The sequence below is a fragment of the Archocentrus centrarchus genome, chromosome 22 (assembly GCF_007364275.1).
Source record: "Archocentrus centrarchus isolate MPI-CPG fArcCen1 chromosome 22, fArcCen1, whole genome shotgun sequence".
Lineage (NCBI taxonomy): Eukaryota > Metazoa > Chordata > Actinopteri > Cichliformes > Cichlidae > Archocentrus > Archocentrus centrarchus.
In genome coordinates, this window is record NC_044367.1 from 10710215 (window position 1) to 10727598 (window position 17384).

At 44.4% G+C, this 17384-nt stretch overlaps 3 protein-coding genes across 4 annotated transcripts in view; 2 read left to right on the plus strand and 1 right to left on the minus strand.

Moving 5' to 3' along the window:
• Positions 1–17384, minus strand: part of LOC115772477 (C-type lectin domain family 4 member M-like) — a 19762-nt gene continuing 2378 nt past the window's right edge. Inside the window, exons 2-7 of the mRNA XM_030718757.1 lie at positions 2193–2375; positions 1926–2033; positions 1012–1272; positions 752–912; positions 427–677; positions 1–239 (exon numbers count right to left, since the gene is read on the minus strand). Coding sequence (XP_030574617.1) covers positions 89–239; positions 427–677; positions 752–912; positions 1012–1272; positions 1926–2033; positions 2193–2375 — 1115 coding nt within the window. The 3' untranslated portion in view covers positions 1–88. The remainder of the gene's footprint in view (positions 240–426; positions 678–751; positions 913–1011; positions 1273–1925; positions 2034–2192; positions 2376–17384) is intronic.
• LOC115772480 (CD209 antigen-like protein C) lies at positions 10693–13927 on the plus strand. Its single transcript, XM_030718759.1, has 6 exons — positions 10693–10765; positions 11288–11383; positions 11848–12114; positions 12209–12375; positions 12979–13115; positions 13258–13927. The coding sequence occupies exons 1-6, from the start codon at positions 10702–10704 to the stop codon at positions 13406–13408; spliced, it is 882 nt and encodes a 293-aa protein (XP_030574619.1). The 5' UTR covers positions 10693–10701; the 3' UTR covers positions 13409–13927.
• Positions 14572–17384, plus strand: part of LOC115772478 (C-type lectin domain family 4 member M-like) — an 8136-nt gene continuing 5323 nt past the window's right edge. Inside the window, exons 1-3 of one of the 2 annotated variants that reach the window (XR_004019040.1) lie at positions 14572–14704; positions 15023–15124; positions 17097–17354. The gene's annotated coding sequence lies outside the window, so the exon portion shown is untranslated. Of the gene's footprint in view, positions 14705–15010; positions 15125–17096; positions 17355–17384 lie in introns of both variants that reach the window. The other variant, XR_004019039.1, reaches the window with a different exon arrangement.

The following is a 17384-nucleotide window of genomic DNA, read 5'->3' on the forward strand; positions in this document are numbered from 1 at the left end:
TTAGTAATTTATTAAACGCTTACAGAGATCTGTGAAACAGTAACATGTACAAACTGTACGTAAGTTTGCATGCCTCACTGCAGAAATTTTAGCTCATGGATACTGGCGCTTTTTCACAAATCCATTTCATTTGGGCATCACATCTAACATCATTCCAGGTCTTGAAGAAGTTTTCTCTGGGATACACTGCTGCACAGTTTTCATTGTTGGTATCATTCGGTTCTCCATCGCTCCAGTATCTGAAGCAAATGACAGGTTATTCTACAGAGAGTGTATTTGCTTTCATTCAGTCCACATTTATCATCTTTTAATGTTATTCACATTCTTTATTCTTGGGGAGAAGGTAATGTTAGTAAATGAGCGTTTCCTACAAGTACAACTGACTGCTGATTTAGTTTCACATTGTGTAACATATTAAACTCTTACCCTTCAGTAAGAAATGTTCCATCCCACCATTTCCAAGTTCCTTCCTCTTGGAAACCTCTCAGTCCAATCCAGAAGCCCACTGGGACTGGCTCAATCTCTTCTTCTTCTTCTTCTTCATAAAAGTGCCTGTTATGTAACTGCCAATAGATGTTGTGCATTTCTCCATAGAAATCGTAGAGGTCCTCATCGAACAGGTCACGAGTCTGACGCCGGGCATCGTGATGATTCATCAAGTAATTTACTGTTGAGTTCTAACAATAAATAAATGAATAAATGAATATTTACGAATCGGTGTGAACAGAGCTGCACAGAAATATGAACTAACCTCTTCGTCTTTGCTGTTTATGATTATAAGATCTCCTCCTTGCAGCTGACAGAATTCTCTGGATTCTTTCCAAGTTTTCATTTGATCTGATTTCAAGGAGAAGTAGTAACATACAGAGTTCATGAAGATCCATCCTGCAGGACAGTGTTTGCAGCCATCGCCTGTTGCCAAAGATAATAACACCATTATAGAAAACTATAAAACAAACCATTATGCTTTTACAATTTTATGATATACAGAAATGGTAAAACGGGTCTCACTAATCACTCGTAAGTGTGACCTCATGGTTTCAATTTCCTTTGTGATTGTTTCAATCTGACTTTTGTAGTCATTGCTTCTTTTTGTCTGATGTTCAAGCGCCCAGTTTGTTTGTGTCTGACGGCTCGTCTCACTGTCCAGCTGCTTCCTGGCATCCTTCATGGTTTCTACTGCAGCCTTGTAAGTGTCCTGTAGGCCGGCCAACTGTTTGCTGATGCGTTTGGTATCATCGAGCGTGAGGTGAGTATCTGTGAGTTCGCTGTCTGCAAACGTTAAAGACAGTGTTACTGTAACAAAGGCTTAATTCTACTTCCTTTTTTTTCTTTTAATCATTTTTAAGTAACATTATTCACTCGCAGATTAGGGCTTAACAAAATGTGCATATTTTGGTCCATGTTATATGTTTATATCTTAATATTATCTACTGATCTGAGCCTCAAGCTTTCAAATAAGAAGAAACAAAAACACCAATGAAATTATTAATGTAAATGACTTCCCATAATCAGGAACAAGAATATCTTTCAGACAGTTTGACTGAGTATGATGAGCACAGATACAATGCAGTCTCTAAAGAGAAAGATCATCTGACTGTTTTATCTTGAAATTTTATTACATTTCCAACATTTCTTCAGATTATTTTAGCAGGAGTAGAGTGAAAGAATAAACACAGACAGTAAATCAAACAGGAACCATTCTGATAATCAGTTACATTGTTCAAAACCTGCAAAATATGGCTCTTTTTCCCCCCCCACAGGTATTCAGATTTACATTTACATTAATTAATTTGTGTTTTGACTTTGGACAGCTGAGTTTGCTATCTGGGCTCTGGCACAGTGGTTTGTAAACTGTAAAAAGTAAACTCATTATTAGACAGTGAAAATGATTCTGTGCACTGCACATACTCAAACTGACTTACAATGAACTCCCAGACCAACATCAAGTATCAGCAGAACCACAGCAAGAAGCACCAGGCTCACTGCAGCCATTCTGTTACGTCTCCCAGATCTCACAGTGAACATGGACGCTAAACAGAGAAGAAATGCATTGATAGCCCAATGGCTGGAACTGCACGGAACTTTCCAGACAATAATATGTGGCACTTTTTATGAAGGTGTAATGTAATGCAATGTACTTACCAGCTGAGTATATGCTCTAAATGTTTATGATGAGAAAAATACTGTACCTTGGTGCCTGTTAGACTGAAGGTAAGGAGGAGGCTCTTCATCGTACACGTGTTCTTCACACATGTGTGTCTCAAATCCACCGCTGAAATTACTTACAGGTTCTCTCCTCACCTCCATTCTCACTGTTCGGTTGAAACTGCCATATGCTGGTAGATTTGAGCAGTAAGGTGGTAGGCACCACCCTGTTTCGACAAAACATTCAATTTCAGTTAAATCAGCAATATATGAAAAAAAAGAGAAGTGAGAACATTTGGAAATAATTTTTGATATAGCTGGACTTAACATTTATTTTCTTGACAGAGGGGATGCGAATGTGCTTACTGCTCTAAAAGATGTGTAACACTTTCCATTTTCCCAAGAAATATCCTGTGTTGCTTAAGCTTTAAAAAAAAAAATAAAAATAAATAAATATACAATAATAAAAACTGCCAACGTAAAACAGGAAGTAGACATGGAAACAGAAACGCAGACTTAACACAGAAAGCGATGCAGGCACACTGAGGAAATACAATAACACAGTACACATAAAAGAGTGAAACACATGTGACCAGACAAAAGAGGAAGGGAACACAGAGGGAAACTAAACTCTAAATCCACCGAGAACCAGGAACAAAACCAACACTAGAAATACACAAAGCAAATATAACTTTAAATAACCCACAAGTCATGAAGAATAATTAAATAAAGAAAACCACAAAGTCCAAAAACTCAACATGCTGGGTAACAGATCCAGGACCATGACATTTTTTGGTTTAAACAGCTGACAACGTTCAGTGTCTGGGTTCTAAGAAACGAGTTGCTGATTTGCAAAATTTCAGGAGATTCTGCTCACAGCACACAGTCAGATTGACTTACAGTGACCTCCATTCTCCATTCTCACTCTTCAATTAATATGAGTCATGTGAAAGTGCTTGTGAGCAACAATCTGGCACTGTGTCAATACAGCCCACTTCTGCAGAATTCTTGAATTTTGGGGAGAAATTTGACTTCTGAGTAAAGGGAAGTAAAATAGTTGTTGTTAATCTCCGGATGCAACATTTAAACTCCTGATACACAGGATGTGACTAATCTGACCTATGAGAAATCAAGGAGCGTGTCCAAGTCATCAGTGCTACATAATTGATAAAACATAATTGTAAAACAATAGAAAATGTCCATTATTCCTGTCAAGCTTTGCTTTTGTGGAATTTAGAATGATTTTTTTTTTTTTTTTTGCCCCACAGTTTGTCATGGCCCTGGGCCGCATGTCCAGTGCTTTCTTGTTTGTTCTTTAAGTTTCTGTTTTCACTGTGTTTCTATATTTACTTATTGTTAGGATTCTTTGTTACTGTTTTCTGAATTCTGTTATTTATATTGCATTACCGGTTCCCTTTGTTCTTGTCTCCCCTGCGTCTCTGTGTTCTAGTGTCTGTTTTCTTCCTCTGTGTCATGTACCTTACCTCATGTGTTTTGTATTTAGTTTTATTCCCACTCTTGTGGCAAGTGTGCATCTCAGTCCCATGCCTACTTGTTTCCTGTTTAACTTTGACAGTCTGCCTTGTATTTAGTTTACTTCCTGGTCTTGTCCTGTTTAATTATTCCCAGCCACGTCTCCTCCTGTTCCCGATCCTCTCGTTATCCTGTGTCTGTATTTAAGCCCTCAGTCTGTGTCTGTTCTTTGCCTGGTCACCGTCAGTGTTTCCTTGCTGTGTGTCACCCTGCTCCATTGTTTTGTATTTAGTTCTGGTACCCGTCGAGCTCCGGTATAGCTGTGTTTATTGATTCTTGCCAATCCCCTAATAAACCACCTTTAAGTTCAGTTCCACTCAATGAATCTGCATTCGAGGGTCCTATCCTGCCTGCCACACAGCTAGCCATAACACCCAAAATACATAAATACATCAAAAACATCAATACACAAATACATAAATGAAAGCCACTAGTAACTGGCATTATGTGGTAAAATGGTAAAATGATACATATAATATGCTTATATTACATATGTTATAAATATATAAAACAAAGTTTATTTTTTTAAGTTTGTTTACATGTACAGAACTAGGAAAACATAGTTTAAACCCAAAGACAAGACAAAAGTGGACATTTGTGTAGTAAATCTTCATTTAATTAGAGCACTACAGATGTGATGTTTGCTTTGAGAGTGTTGCTGAAGAAGTGTAGAGAAGGTCAGAGGGTCTCGAGATCTGGAGAAAGTATATGATAGGGTGCCAAGAGAGGAACTGGTGGCAGTCAGAAGTGGCAGAGATGTATGTGAGGGTGACTTTAATGATCTCCTGTGTGGTTGTGTGTTTTAGGTAAACTCTGTCATCAGTGGGTCATTCCTGCAAGGTAACATTTTCCCATCACCTGTTCCTTATGTTTATCGACAATGCGCAGATGGTAGCATGCTGTTTGCTGTTTGTGCTTGAATTATTTTTTTTTTTTTGTTTGTTTGTTTTATATTTCTTTTTAATTTATTTGTTAACTGCTTGTAGTTTGATTGTTGGATGTGTTGTATTTAATTGTGATCCAGGAAGAACAGCTGTTTCTTTGATTACAACATCTAAATAAAGAATATGCATAACATGCATAAGATAAGGTATTGCACAAATTTTGACCCATTGATAACAGATTTGGCCTAAATGGGCAAATGTCCACAAACACAGAGGAACTCACTAAAGTTGTTCCAATTTATATGGCAAAAATAAAATGTTGGAGTTCTGTTTTTGTCATGGCCGGGGAGGAAACGGACGAGGAAGGACAAACATGCAGGACTCCGGAGATGGGCATAACTTAAAGGCATTTATTAAAGTAGGGAAAAACAATACAAAAACCATTCAGAAGGGAGACGAAGGGGAACCACAGGGAGCACAGGAACACACGGGCACACAACATCAACGACGTGACCAGGAGCATGGGAAACACAAGACTTAAATACACAGAGGGGCTGATGAGGGAAGAGGAAACAGGTGGGCACACAGGTGATTATGATTACCCTAACGGGGGGAAAGCAAAACTGAAGACAAGGAACAGACGCCCATCAAAGTAAAACAGGAAGCCAGAAGGGGGAGACAACGACGCAGACGCAGACTAGACACCAGGAAAACATGTGGAACAAGACGACAACATAGAAACCGAGAAAATAACAAACACCAAGAAAACATAACACTGGGCCACCGGCCCAGGACATGACAGTACCCCCCCCTCAAAGGCCGGCCCCCGACGGCCACAAACAAAAGAAAAACCAAACCCAGACCAGGGCGGGAGGTGGGGGACCAGGACGGAGGGACCAAACAACACAAAACACAGGAACCCAAAACAGAACCACAGAGCAGAACCAAAAATCAACGGCAAGAGCCGGAACAGACACCCCAAAAAAGACAGAAGGCAACCAAAAAAAAAAAAAAACCGAAACAATCTTGGGGGTTAACAAGGGTCAGAAAAACAAAAACAAAAACACAGGAACCAGAACAAAAGGCGACGGCACAAGGCCGGAAACAGTGCAAGGAAACGCCCCGACCAAGAGCAAAAACAAACCAAAAACAGCAATCGGCAGGGGGAAAACAGTCGAAACAAAACCCAGGCGAAGAGGCAAAACAGTTCAGGAGGTCTGCTGGGACATCCAAGGCGGAAAACAGACAGTTCAGGGGAGTCCATGTGAAAACCAAAACAAAAATACACACAGTTCAAGGAGGTCGACCGCGCTCCCAGCGGCGGCGACGACGAGACAGGACTGGAGGCCGACCGCGCTCCCAGCGGCGGCGAGGAGGAGTCACTGGAGGCCGACCGCGCTCCCAGCGGCGGCGGCGACGACGAGGAGGAGTCACTGGAGGCCGACCGCGCTCCCAGCGGCGGCAGCGACGAGGAGGGGTCACTGGAGGCTGACCGCGGGGCATGCGGCGGCAGCGACGGGGAGCAGACACTGGAGGCCGACCGCGGGGCATGCGGCGGTGGAGACGGGCGACCCCGGGCTCTGGTGGGGAACCCTCGGGCGACGTGGAGCGCTCGGACTGAGCAGAGACCCCCACCGGCTCGGACTGAGCGGGGCCCTCTGGCGCGGGGCGCTCGGACTGAGCGGGACCCCCTGGCGCGGAGTGAGCGGAGACCCCCATCGGCTCGGACTGAGCGGGACCCTCTGGCGCGGAGCGCTCGGACTGAGCGGGACCCCCTGGCGCGGAGCGCTCGGACTGAGCGGAGACCCCCATCGGCTCGGACTGAGCGGGACCCTCGTGCGCGGAGCGCTCGGACTGAGCGGGACCCTCTGGCGCGGAGCGCTCGGACTGAGCGGGACCCTCTGGCGCGGAGCGCTCGGACTGAGCGGAGACCCCCATCGGCTCGGACTGAGCGGAGACCCCCATCGGCTCGGACTGAGCGGGACCCTCTGGCGCGGAGCGCTCGGACTGAGCGGAGACCCCCACCGGCTCGGACTGAGCGGGGCCCTCTGGCGCGGGGCGCTCGGACTGAGCGGGACCCCCTGGCCCGGACTGAGCGGAGACCCCCATCGGCTCGGACTGAGCGGAACACTCCGAAGACTCCGGCGGCTCGGACTGAGCGGGACCCCCTGGCGGCTCGGACTGAGCGGGACCCCCTGGAGGCTCGGACTGAGCAGGACTCTCCGGATGCTCGAACACTGGATGCGCAGGCTGGGGCTGCTTTGCAAGGCATAGTGCGGGTGAGTCTGATGGTGAGGATGATGGCGACATGGGAGTTAACTGGGACTCTGACTCAGAGACCAGAGACTCAACAGCAGTCGACGGGAGAGACCGGGGCTGAGACAAAGAAGCTGAGTGCGTGGGAGCTGACCCTGGGGAAGCTGAGTGCGTGGGAGCTGACCCTGGGGAAGCTGAGTGCGTGGGAGCTGACCCTGGGGAAGCTGAGTGCGTGGGAGCTGACCCTGGGGAAGCTGAGTGCGTGGAAGCAGGCGGAGACGACTGGCTGCGTGGAAGCAGGCCGGGAGACGACTGGCTGCGTGGAAGCAGGCCGGGAGACGACTGGCTGCGTGGAAGCAGGCCGGGAGACGACTGGCTGCGTGGAAGCAGGCCGGGAGACGACTGGCTGCGTGGAAGCAGGCCGGGAGACGACTGGCTGCGTGGAAGCAGGCCGGGAGACGACTGGCTGCGTGGAAGCAGGCCGGGAGACGACTGGCTGCGTGGAAGCAGGCCGGGAGACGACTGGCTGCGTGGAAGCAGGCCGGGAGACGACTGGCTGCGTGGAAGCAGGCCGGGAGACGACTGGCTGCGTGGAAGCAGGCCGGGAGACGACTGGCTGCGTGGAAGCAGGCCGGGAGACGACTGGCTGCGTGGAAGCAGGCCGGGAGACGACTGGCTGCGTGGAAGCAGGCCGGGAGACGACTGGCTGCGTGGAAGCAGGCCGGGAGACGACTGGCTGCGTGGAAGCAGGCCGGGAGACGACTGGCTGCGTGGAAGCAGGCCGGGAGACGACTGGCTGCGTGGAAGCAGGCCGGGAGACGACTGGCTGCGTGGAAGCAGGCCGGGAGACAGAAAGAGCAGACTGCGAGCTAGAGAGGGCAGACTGCGTGGGAGTAGGCTGCGAGCTAGAGAGGGCAGGAGCTGAGGGAACTGACTGAGAGGGCACTGAAACTGCTGACACTGGGGACCAAGGAAGAGCGACTGGAGCTAGAGCTGACTGAGGGCGAGGGAGAGCGACTGGAGCTAGAGCTGACTGAGGGCGAGGGAGAGCGACTGGAGCTAGAGCTGACTGAGGGCGAGGGAGAGCGACTGGAGCTAGAGCTGACTGAGGGCGAGGGAGAGCGACTGGAGCTAGAGCTGACTGAGGGCGAGGGAGAGCGACTGGAGCTAGAGCTGACTGAGGGCGAGGGAGAGCGACTGGAGCTAGAGCTGACTGAGGGCGAGGGAGAGCGCCTGGAGCTAGAGCTGACTGAGGGCGAGGGAGAGCTGCTGGCTGCGTGGAGACTGACTGAGAGCTAGAGAGAGCTGGCTGCGTGGAGACTGACTGCGTGGAGACTGACTGAGAGCTAGAGAGAGCTGACTGCGTGGAAACTGACTGAGAGCTAGAGAGAGCTGACTGCGTGGAAACTGACTGAGAGCTAGGGAGAGCTGACTGCGTGGAGACAGACTGAGAGCTAGGGAGAGCTGACTGCGTGGAGACAGACTGAGAGCTAGGGAGCGCTGACTGCGTGGAGGCAGCCTGAGAGCTAGGGAGAGCTGAGGCTGAGGGAGACCCTGCTGCTGCCGCTAACGCTGAAAACCGATGCGAAGGCTTGGACCTGGTTGCCCCCACCCGCGGAACAGGAACGGGTGCAGAGGTCAGCCCGTCCGTGGCTGCCCCCACCCGCGGAACAGGTACGGGTGCAGAGGTCAGCCCGTCCGTGGCTGCCCCCACCCGCGGAACAGGTACGGGTGCAGAGGTCAGCCCGTCCGTGGCTGCCCCCACCCGCGGAACAGGTACGGGTGCAGAGGTCAGCCCGTCCGTGGCTGCCCCCACCCGCGGAACAGGTACGGGTGCAGGGGGAGCTGGAGCCAAGGGAGCGGGAGCAGGGTGAGCAGAGGGAGCTGGAGCTAACTGAGGGGTCTGAGACTGCGACTGAGGAGGAGCTGGAGCTACAGGTGTCTGGGAACACTGCGACTGAGGAGGAGCTGGCGCTACAGCTGACTGGGGAGACGAGAAGGCTGGAGCTACAGCTGAGGTCTGTGGCGCTGGCTGTGGATGAAGGGTGGTGATGACAAAGTCTTTCACGAGCCCATGCAGAGAGTCCAGCAGCCAAGGATGGTCACACACTAGCCCTTGCAGTTTGGCTGTGATAGCTTTTTGCTCAATCTCGCATGGGTCAGACAGCAGCTCAAAGACCAACGAGTCCACCCACCGAATGATGGTCTGCTTTGCCACCTCAGGGAGGGGAAAAGCAGCGGGGGTCCTGTGAACGTCTGTCCTTGTTAGTGGGTTGTTTTGTTCTGTTGGGCCGAGATGCATGAGTTTCTGCCTCCAAAATGTCCACCATCAGGGGAGAATCGATTATCTCTACATCGGCGGGTAGCCAAGAGAGATCTGGCTGGCAGCTGGTGGTGTGAGAAAGCCCCTTATCCCAAACGGTTGTGATACTGGAGTCAGTCTTACTCACAGAGACGGTAGTTTGCGCATGACGCTGTGACAATATCCGCGGCGTTATACCGCTCGGGTCTGGGGGGGCCCCCCACCGATGCTGCCGGGAACTCCCCCTCCTCCGTGGCCGCCGCGACTGCAGTGGAAGGGGGAAGCCAGTGAGCGGAGCCGCAGATGAAGGACGCTGACGGGCACTGTTCTGAAATGCTGGGCCCCCCAGCGCCAGACGAGTGCCGTTGAAGTAGCCGGAGCTAGCCAGGTCTTTAGTATGGTCGCGTCGTTCTGTCATGGCCGGGGAGGAAACGGACGAGGAAGGACAAACATGCAGGACTCCGGAGATGGGCATAACTTAAAGGCATTTATTAAAGTAGGGAAAAACAATACAAAAACCGTTCAGAAGGGAGACGAAGGGGAACCACAGGGAGCACAGGAACACACGGGCACACAACATCAACGACGCGACCAGGAGCATGGGAAACACAAGACTTAAATACACAGAGGGGCTGATGAGGGAAGAGGAAACAGGTGGGCACACAGGTGATTATGATTACCCTAACGGGGGGAAAGCAAAACTGAAGACAAGGAACAGACGACCATCAAAGTAAAACAGGAAGCCAGAAGGGGGAGACAAAGACGCAGACGCAGACTAGACACCAGGAAAACATGTGGAACAAGACGACAACATAGAAACCGAGAAAATAACAAACACCAAGAAAACATAACACTGGGCCACCGGCCCAGGACATGACAGTTTTTATGTTTAATCTTTACTCTGAATCCCTTAAACAGCACCGAGTCTGCAGCTGAGCGAATAAAAACTAAAACTCTTGGAGCAGATTATGTTCAGAGTTTCAGTTAAAGATCAGCTAGTAAATTTGGCAAATTTCATTATGTTTATATACAGGTAAATGTTAAGTAACAGCAGCAATTTGGCTATTTCTTGGGATAATGGAAAAGATGATCACGTTCCACATTAAACTGATTTAATGCTAAGTAAGGCTTTAAAAAAAAAAATGATCAGACCAACAATCCCTAAAAGTCAGCAAGAAATCGAATAAAACAGAAGATCACATTTGCAGAAGTCACAGAAATCTGAAATTTTTTAATGCGTTGTGTATTTACATATCAACCCATTTCTGAGTGTACTAATATCAAATTGTAACAGTACAATTTGAACAGAATGGAGAAATTTAGTGATCCAGCAGGTGTAACATAGATTTACGTGCACAGCATCAGTCACAGTTTTATTGCACAGTATGTTAATATTTGAATGTCAACCACATCTGTACAGTGTGTGTGTGACAAATAATGGGCACTGGCTGAAGCGTCTGATGTTTCATTGCAGGACTAACACACCCACAGCAAACATTAAGTTTTCAAAGTCAGCATCTTCGGGGTATAAACGAGAAGTCACACAGATCAGGGGGCAGTACAACCAACACTGCAGTCATGGAGAATCCACAGAGAAAAACAACTGACAAAGACGAGCCTTCCTATGAAATATTTAAACAAGGTATGACCTTTATTTTTTTCCCAGGTAGTTTTACTCAAGTTAGTGTTGTTTCTATTTCAGTGTTGCTGAAAGAACATTAGTTCAAATGAAATTTAAATCTCCATAGTGTAATGGTTTACACATTAGACTAACAAATAAAAGATCCTGAGTTTTATCCCAGGAGGAGACACAGATCCCTTTGGGGTTGTGCCAAGAAGGGCATCTTTTAAATGAAATATGCAGAGCAATCTGCAGTGGTGACCCCTTGTGAAAAAGAGAGCAGCTGAAGGTTGCTTTGTTTGCTAAATCAGGGTGTTTCTGTGGTTTCCTGTAAGAAGCTGCATTTGTGTAAGCCACATCATACACATTTCTCGGGCTGCTGTACGTCAGTAGCAAACATGTAGTTTTTCTGTGGCTTGACCACAAACTCATTTCAGCTATCAGCAGTTTCAGCTCACTTTTATTGTTCTGGTATGCCCACAGAGCAGGTGGAGCTGAAAGAAAACAGAGAAATTACAACATTTTTATGTTCATTTATTGCAGGTGGATCAACTTTTCCAAAGCACCGACTGATTATACTGTTCTTGGGTCTGCTGAACGCTGTGCTGCTGATAACGGCTGTTGTTATTGGAAATAAGTGTGAGCATGAAAGTTTGCAGGAAGTTTCATTTCCCTTTCTTTTCTGTGAAATTTCACTTCTACATTGGTTCCTCAAAAATAAATAAAAACAAAAATTATGATAGTAAATTTACATTGTTCTTCCCCCTTATAGCGTGAACCATGAAATAATTTACAGATTTTTTTGTGTTTATTGAACCTTCTGACAAATTAAAAAAAATATTAAATGAGTTTTAATTTGTATCATATTTGCTACATCTGGCATTTTATGTGCAATTTATTCTTTAAAAACCTATTGTGCAATTTATTTAGGTTTTTCATGGTGAAAAAAATTAAATGACGTAAAAGTCTCCAAAACTCTCAAAAAATCATGTATCAAATATCATACATTGTTCTGAGGTTAACAAACCAGTGTAAGAATTGTTTTCCAGTATGCTGAAATGTGACTTTGATTTCATTCGTTGAGTTTTTGGTACATTTCTTAGGCACCAAAGTCAAAGAGGGCTCCTTGCACATTTCCCACCCAGCTGTAACTCAGGTGTTCACTGAGTTAGACTTTCTCCGAAGCAATCACAGCGACGTGATCGAAGCTGAAGAGGAGGCCAAGAAGGTGTTAGAGAGAGCGATCAAAAACCATGAAGAAATAAAGGTGAAAATTGAGAAGCTGAAGAACATCAGTGATGGTTATCAGAAACAGGTGGAAGCTCTGCGAATGGAGAAGGCAAACTTGCAGTCCAACATATCAGCTTTAGGTGAGATGGCTGTATTTTAGTTTACAAGCTTTCTTTTAACCTTTGAACCTAGAATAAAGAATCCAAGAGGACAGAAATGCTTTGTTTCTCTCAGAGGGGTCTTGTGATAGCTGCCTCCCTGGATGGATTCTTTTCAACTCTTCCTGCTATTTCTTTTCTTACGCCGAGTCCTCTACTGTCAAAAAGAACTGGCATGACAGCAGAGCAGACTGTGTTAGTCGTGGATCTGACCTGGTTGTGATTGATGACCAGGAAGAGCAGGTGGGTTGAAAACAAGCTAGGACACAAACACAGTCTACAAACGCACTGGAGGCCACAGAGAGTGAACAGTGTGGATTTAAACTCTGCTAAAATGCTCATTATATATATATGCATATTATGGAGTATCTTTTGTTATGCATTTTATTTTTTATTTAGATGTTATCAAAGAAACAGCTGTTCTTGCTGGATCACCATTAAATAGAAGAGAAGATATCCAACAATCAAACTACAAGCAGTCAATAAATAAATAAATAAAAGAGAAACATTAAAACAAAAAATTCAAATAATTCAAGCATGCATTCAAGCAAGCAACTGCTTAATGTCAATAAACATAAGGAACAGGTGATGGGAAAACAAATTCTGACAGATTTTACAGATGGGCAAATGTCCACAAGCACACAGGGGATCATTGATCAAAAGGATAAGTGTAATAAATGGATGGATGGATAAAAAAATAAAACAAAGCTGCTGAGATTTTTAAGCGTAGGCCAAAAGTAGCCTAATGACTGACAGAGCTATGAACTGAAAATGGTTATTTTGTATGTTGGCCCTTATAATTATGACATCTGAAAATTTTCTTTTATGTTTTTTGTGCTCATATAGAAATTTGTGAGTAACAGCATCGAAAATATGAAAAGCAGTTCTGTTCATTGGCATAACGGATTCTGGATTGGAATCACCGACATAGAGATTGAGGGGACGTGGGTGTGGATTAACAATGTGACAGAGGTGGAACAAAGGTGAGAACAGCAGCAATGATCTCTTCTTATTTTTATACTAATTATTATAGATGATTGTAAGTTGTAGTTGATGATACATGATGCCATGATGAAATCGGTAGATAATATTTATATGATAGATATTCATTTGGATTTTTCTTAGGTACTGGATGGATGGAGAACCAAACAATGACTATCAAGGAGAAAATTGTGGGGTTGCAGTTTATTCCTCCTTTATTCCCTGGAAGACCCGCTATGATGGAAGATGCAACGTGCAGAAGTTACACTGGATATGTGAAATGGAACCAAGATAAACTCCCTGCACTCTTGATCTCATTTTTAACCATGAACTATTAGCAGTCCTTGCTTCATATGCTGAGTCTACAGCAGCGCAGTTAACATTCAAATTACTTTACAGGTGTGTGAGGAAATTCTTTCTAAAGAAGTTAGAGATTACAGCTTATAGCCAGCTTGGTTTGTATTCAGAAAAACACAATCATGATAAAAATGCAGAATCAGATAAATGATGTTAAATCCTCCAGTAGAACAAACAATAAAACAATGAACATACTAAAGGGCAATGTGGATCCACCGATTTGCTGTTTTTTTTTTATTTATTTTATTTTTGCTGTGCTTATGCTTTTTTCTGCAGTGGACATTTAAGAATTTGAATTGTTTGTCTTTGTAATTTTAATAAATAAACACATATGTGGGGAAAAAATGGATGTGAAAGTTTGGGTTCACCAGTTCATGGGAATTTGTAGGCAGCACGGAAATTTTCCATGAAGTGAATTTGAATTTTTTTGAGAAACTTTGCCTACACATATATATATATATATATATACACTTTATATTGTAAGGTAAAGACCCTACAATACTTTTACAGAAAAAAAAACAACAATCAAAACTATACTACTTGGCAACAGGAAGGAAAAACTCCCTTTTAACAGGAAGAAACCTCCAGCAGAACCAGGGAGGGGCAGTCATCTGCTGTGACCGGCTGGGGCTGAGGGGGGGGCGGCCAGACAAAAGCACTATAAAGCATTTTATATAACCTGTAATTAGCTGCTAATATCTATAAAAAGGGTTATTTGGTTTGTTTCTAAGTTTTACAATGAACTGTAATAATTTCCTTCTTCAAAAGAACAGAAGGAAAGAATATCACCAAAATTTTAATAAACTGTGTATAATTTAAATAGAAATGTAGTGTTACAGCACTGTATGGTAACATACACAGTATGTTATCATTTTAATTTTAAAATAAACCTCTTTGTACAGCAAAATTATCAAATTCTTGTAAAATCCACACACAAAAGCATTACACCAACATGTAGACCAGGGTTCAAACACACACACACACACACACACACACACACACACACACACACACACACACACACACACACACACACACACACACACACACACACACACCTTATCACTGGTACATGCAGGAGAGGCAAACAGATCAATAAGCACTACCTGCACCAGTACAATCAAGGACTTAAAATCACTGTCAGAGCCTGAGGAGAAAATGTCATTTGAAAAGATTTCTCAAGATTTCAGCACAGATGGGAATTCGTTTTCTCATCGTCAAACATTTGGACAAGGTACAGCTCACTTTACAACCAAATTCAATGCAGTTTAACTTTGTTCTGCTTTTTTTTTTATACACCACCACTTTACTTCCTCCTCTGTGAAACTTGACCCTGTGAAACCTTCACTCATTTACTGACTTTGACTTCAAATACATGTAAAACATTTAAAATCTGTGTATGTTACATTGTTTAAAACTATATAACACAATGCTCTGTAAACCTTTAGACAGCAGAAAGTTCTCGTTATAGTTGTCCATATTTGATTTATTTTATTTACTGAAGACAGAAAATGTTAAGATTTTAACTGAGATTTTCAAGGTCTGCTTGCAGGTGGAAGTAAACCTGCGTTTCCACACCACCGACTGGTTATACTGAGTCTGAGCCTGCTGAACGCTGCTCTGCTGATAGCTGCTGTTGTCATTGGGATTTACTGTGAGTATGAGAGCTCACAGGAAACTGATTTCCTTAACACTAAAATGAAGCTAAAAGAACAGCTTGAATTCAGATCAAATTCTAATCTAATCAAAATCTAATCAAAAACCACCTGCAAAGATACAGTCTACTACAACTTAAACTGCCTAGCAAGGTTTATTCTGGTATGACAGCTTCAACAAGTGATGAGGAACAAGAACACTGAAAGTCATCTCATCTACATGATTAAGACTTTATAGCAATGCTCCTCATTCCTGTTGTTAAAAATCTTACTGAACAACACACCAGAGACAATATCTGTCTTCCAACCATCCATAACCATCAACTGATGCCCACTTTGCTGATGATTTTACTCCCATGGGAGCCAGGAAGTAAGAGTTTCAAGACCTCATCCATCAGACAAAGGTTGCAGCAGAAGTCAGAGAAAAGTAAAATCCTGCAAGCAGGTGGCAAGCCACACCATGCTAAACAGACAAAAACTCAAAAGAGGTGGAGGGTTTTCAATTCAATTCAATTCAATTTTATTTATATAGCGCCAAATCACAACAAACAGTCGCCTCAAGGCGCTTTGTACTGTGAGTAAAGACCCTACAATAATACAGAGAAAACCGAACAGTCAAAACGACCCCCTATGAGCAAGCACTTGGCGACAGTGAGAAGAAAAAACTCCCTTTTAAAAGGAAGAAACCTCCGGCAGAACCAGGCTCAGGGAGGGGCAGACATCAGCTGCGATCGGTTGGGCTGAGGGGAGAGAGACAGGACAAAAGACATGCTGTGGAAGAGAGCCAGAGACTAATAACAATTAATGATTAAATGCAGAGTGGAGTATAAACAAAGTAAATAAGGTGAATGAAAAGAAACAATGCATTGTGGGAACCCCCCAGGAGCCTAGGCCTATAGCAGCATAACTAAGGGCTGGTTCAGGGTCACCTGATCCAGCCCTAACTATAAGCTTGATCAAAAAGTTTTTTTTTAAGCCTAATCTTAAAAATAGAGATTAGGCTTTCAATAGTTGGGGTCTATTTTCATAATGTCATCTTAACAAGAGATCTAAGTAAGCCTGTGGCCTCATCTCAAATAAGAAACTCATCATTATCATAGCAACCTGTGGACATTATTGGTGATCCCCACTCTAAATTATTCTACTGAGTAAAAGACAGATCCAGACATTCAAGAACAAGTGCTATAGAAAGTGCTGCATAAGCAGTCATCCCACAGCTTGACAGGGAACTGAAAGCCACTTTCAGCTGTTTTCCAATGCCACAAACTTGCATAGTGTGGCCATATAAACCACACTTTCCTATTCATTTGAATGGGAAAGTGTGTCCAAAATTTTGACTGGTACTGTATGTGGTGCTGCACCAAAAATAACTGCAATTGTTTTGGTCGCTATCAGCTTGCAGCGGTCACTAGTAGTTTGCATGGAAGTTGCCGACTTTCCTGCAAACACTTCCCCAGCAGTAGTGAAAATTTAAATGGCATTAAGTCTAAAAGCTGGTCATTATCTAGGGTATAGCTAGTGACTGACTAGGCTGCTAGAGCTCTCATTGGCCTCACCTCCAATTCCAGTCACTGAACCTTTTACCCGTGTTTGTGATGTTGTTGCCTTTTTATTAAATTATCTGAAAAATAATATGACTTACAATGTGATTAATATTATGCCACATCTTAGGACTTTGTACCTACGTTTTGGTGAGTGTTGTTCTTTGGATAGTTTCTTGTATATATAGTTTCTTGTATGTATACTGTATTAACACTAGTTAGCTGGTGTATCTGTAACTGTGACATGGCCATACAGTCTATAGATGTAATTTGCTAACAAATCTGCTTTAAAAAAAGAAGAAAATGGTAATAGCCAAAAGGCTATTTGGAAACCAATGGGTGACGTCACTATGATTAGAGCCATCTTTTATATACAGTCTTTGCTGTTACTAGAGATACTCATTTGCTTTCTTATTTTTTAACCTTTCAGGTGCCAAAGCCAAAGACTTTCAGATTACAGATTCAGCTATTTCACCCCTGATCATTGAAATGAACCATCTCCGCAACCACAGTGGCATCACCAATGATAAACTGAAGGCCCAAGCAGCACTGGTGAAAGAGCGCACCAACCAGGTGCAACTAAAGCTGCAGGTGAAGCAGATAAAGGTCCAAAATGAATTCCTTCAGAAACAAATTGAGACACTAACAATGGAGAAGTCAAATCTCCAGTCTAATAAAACCGTTTTAGGTAAGCTGAACCTCCAACCTGTCTTTGGGA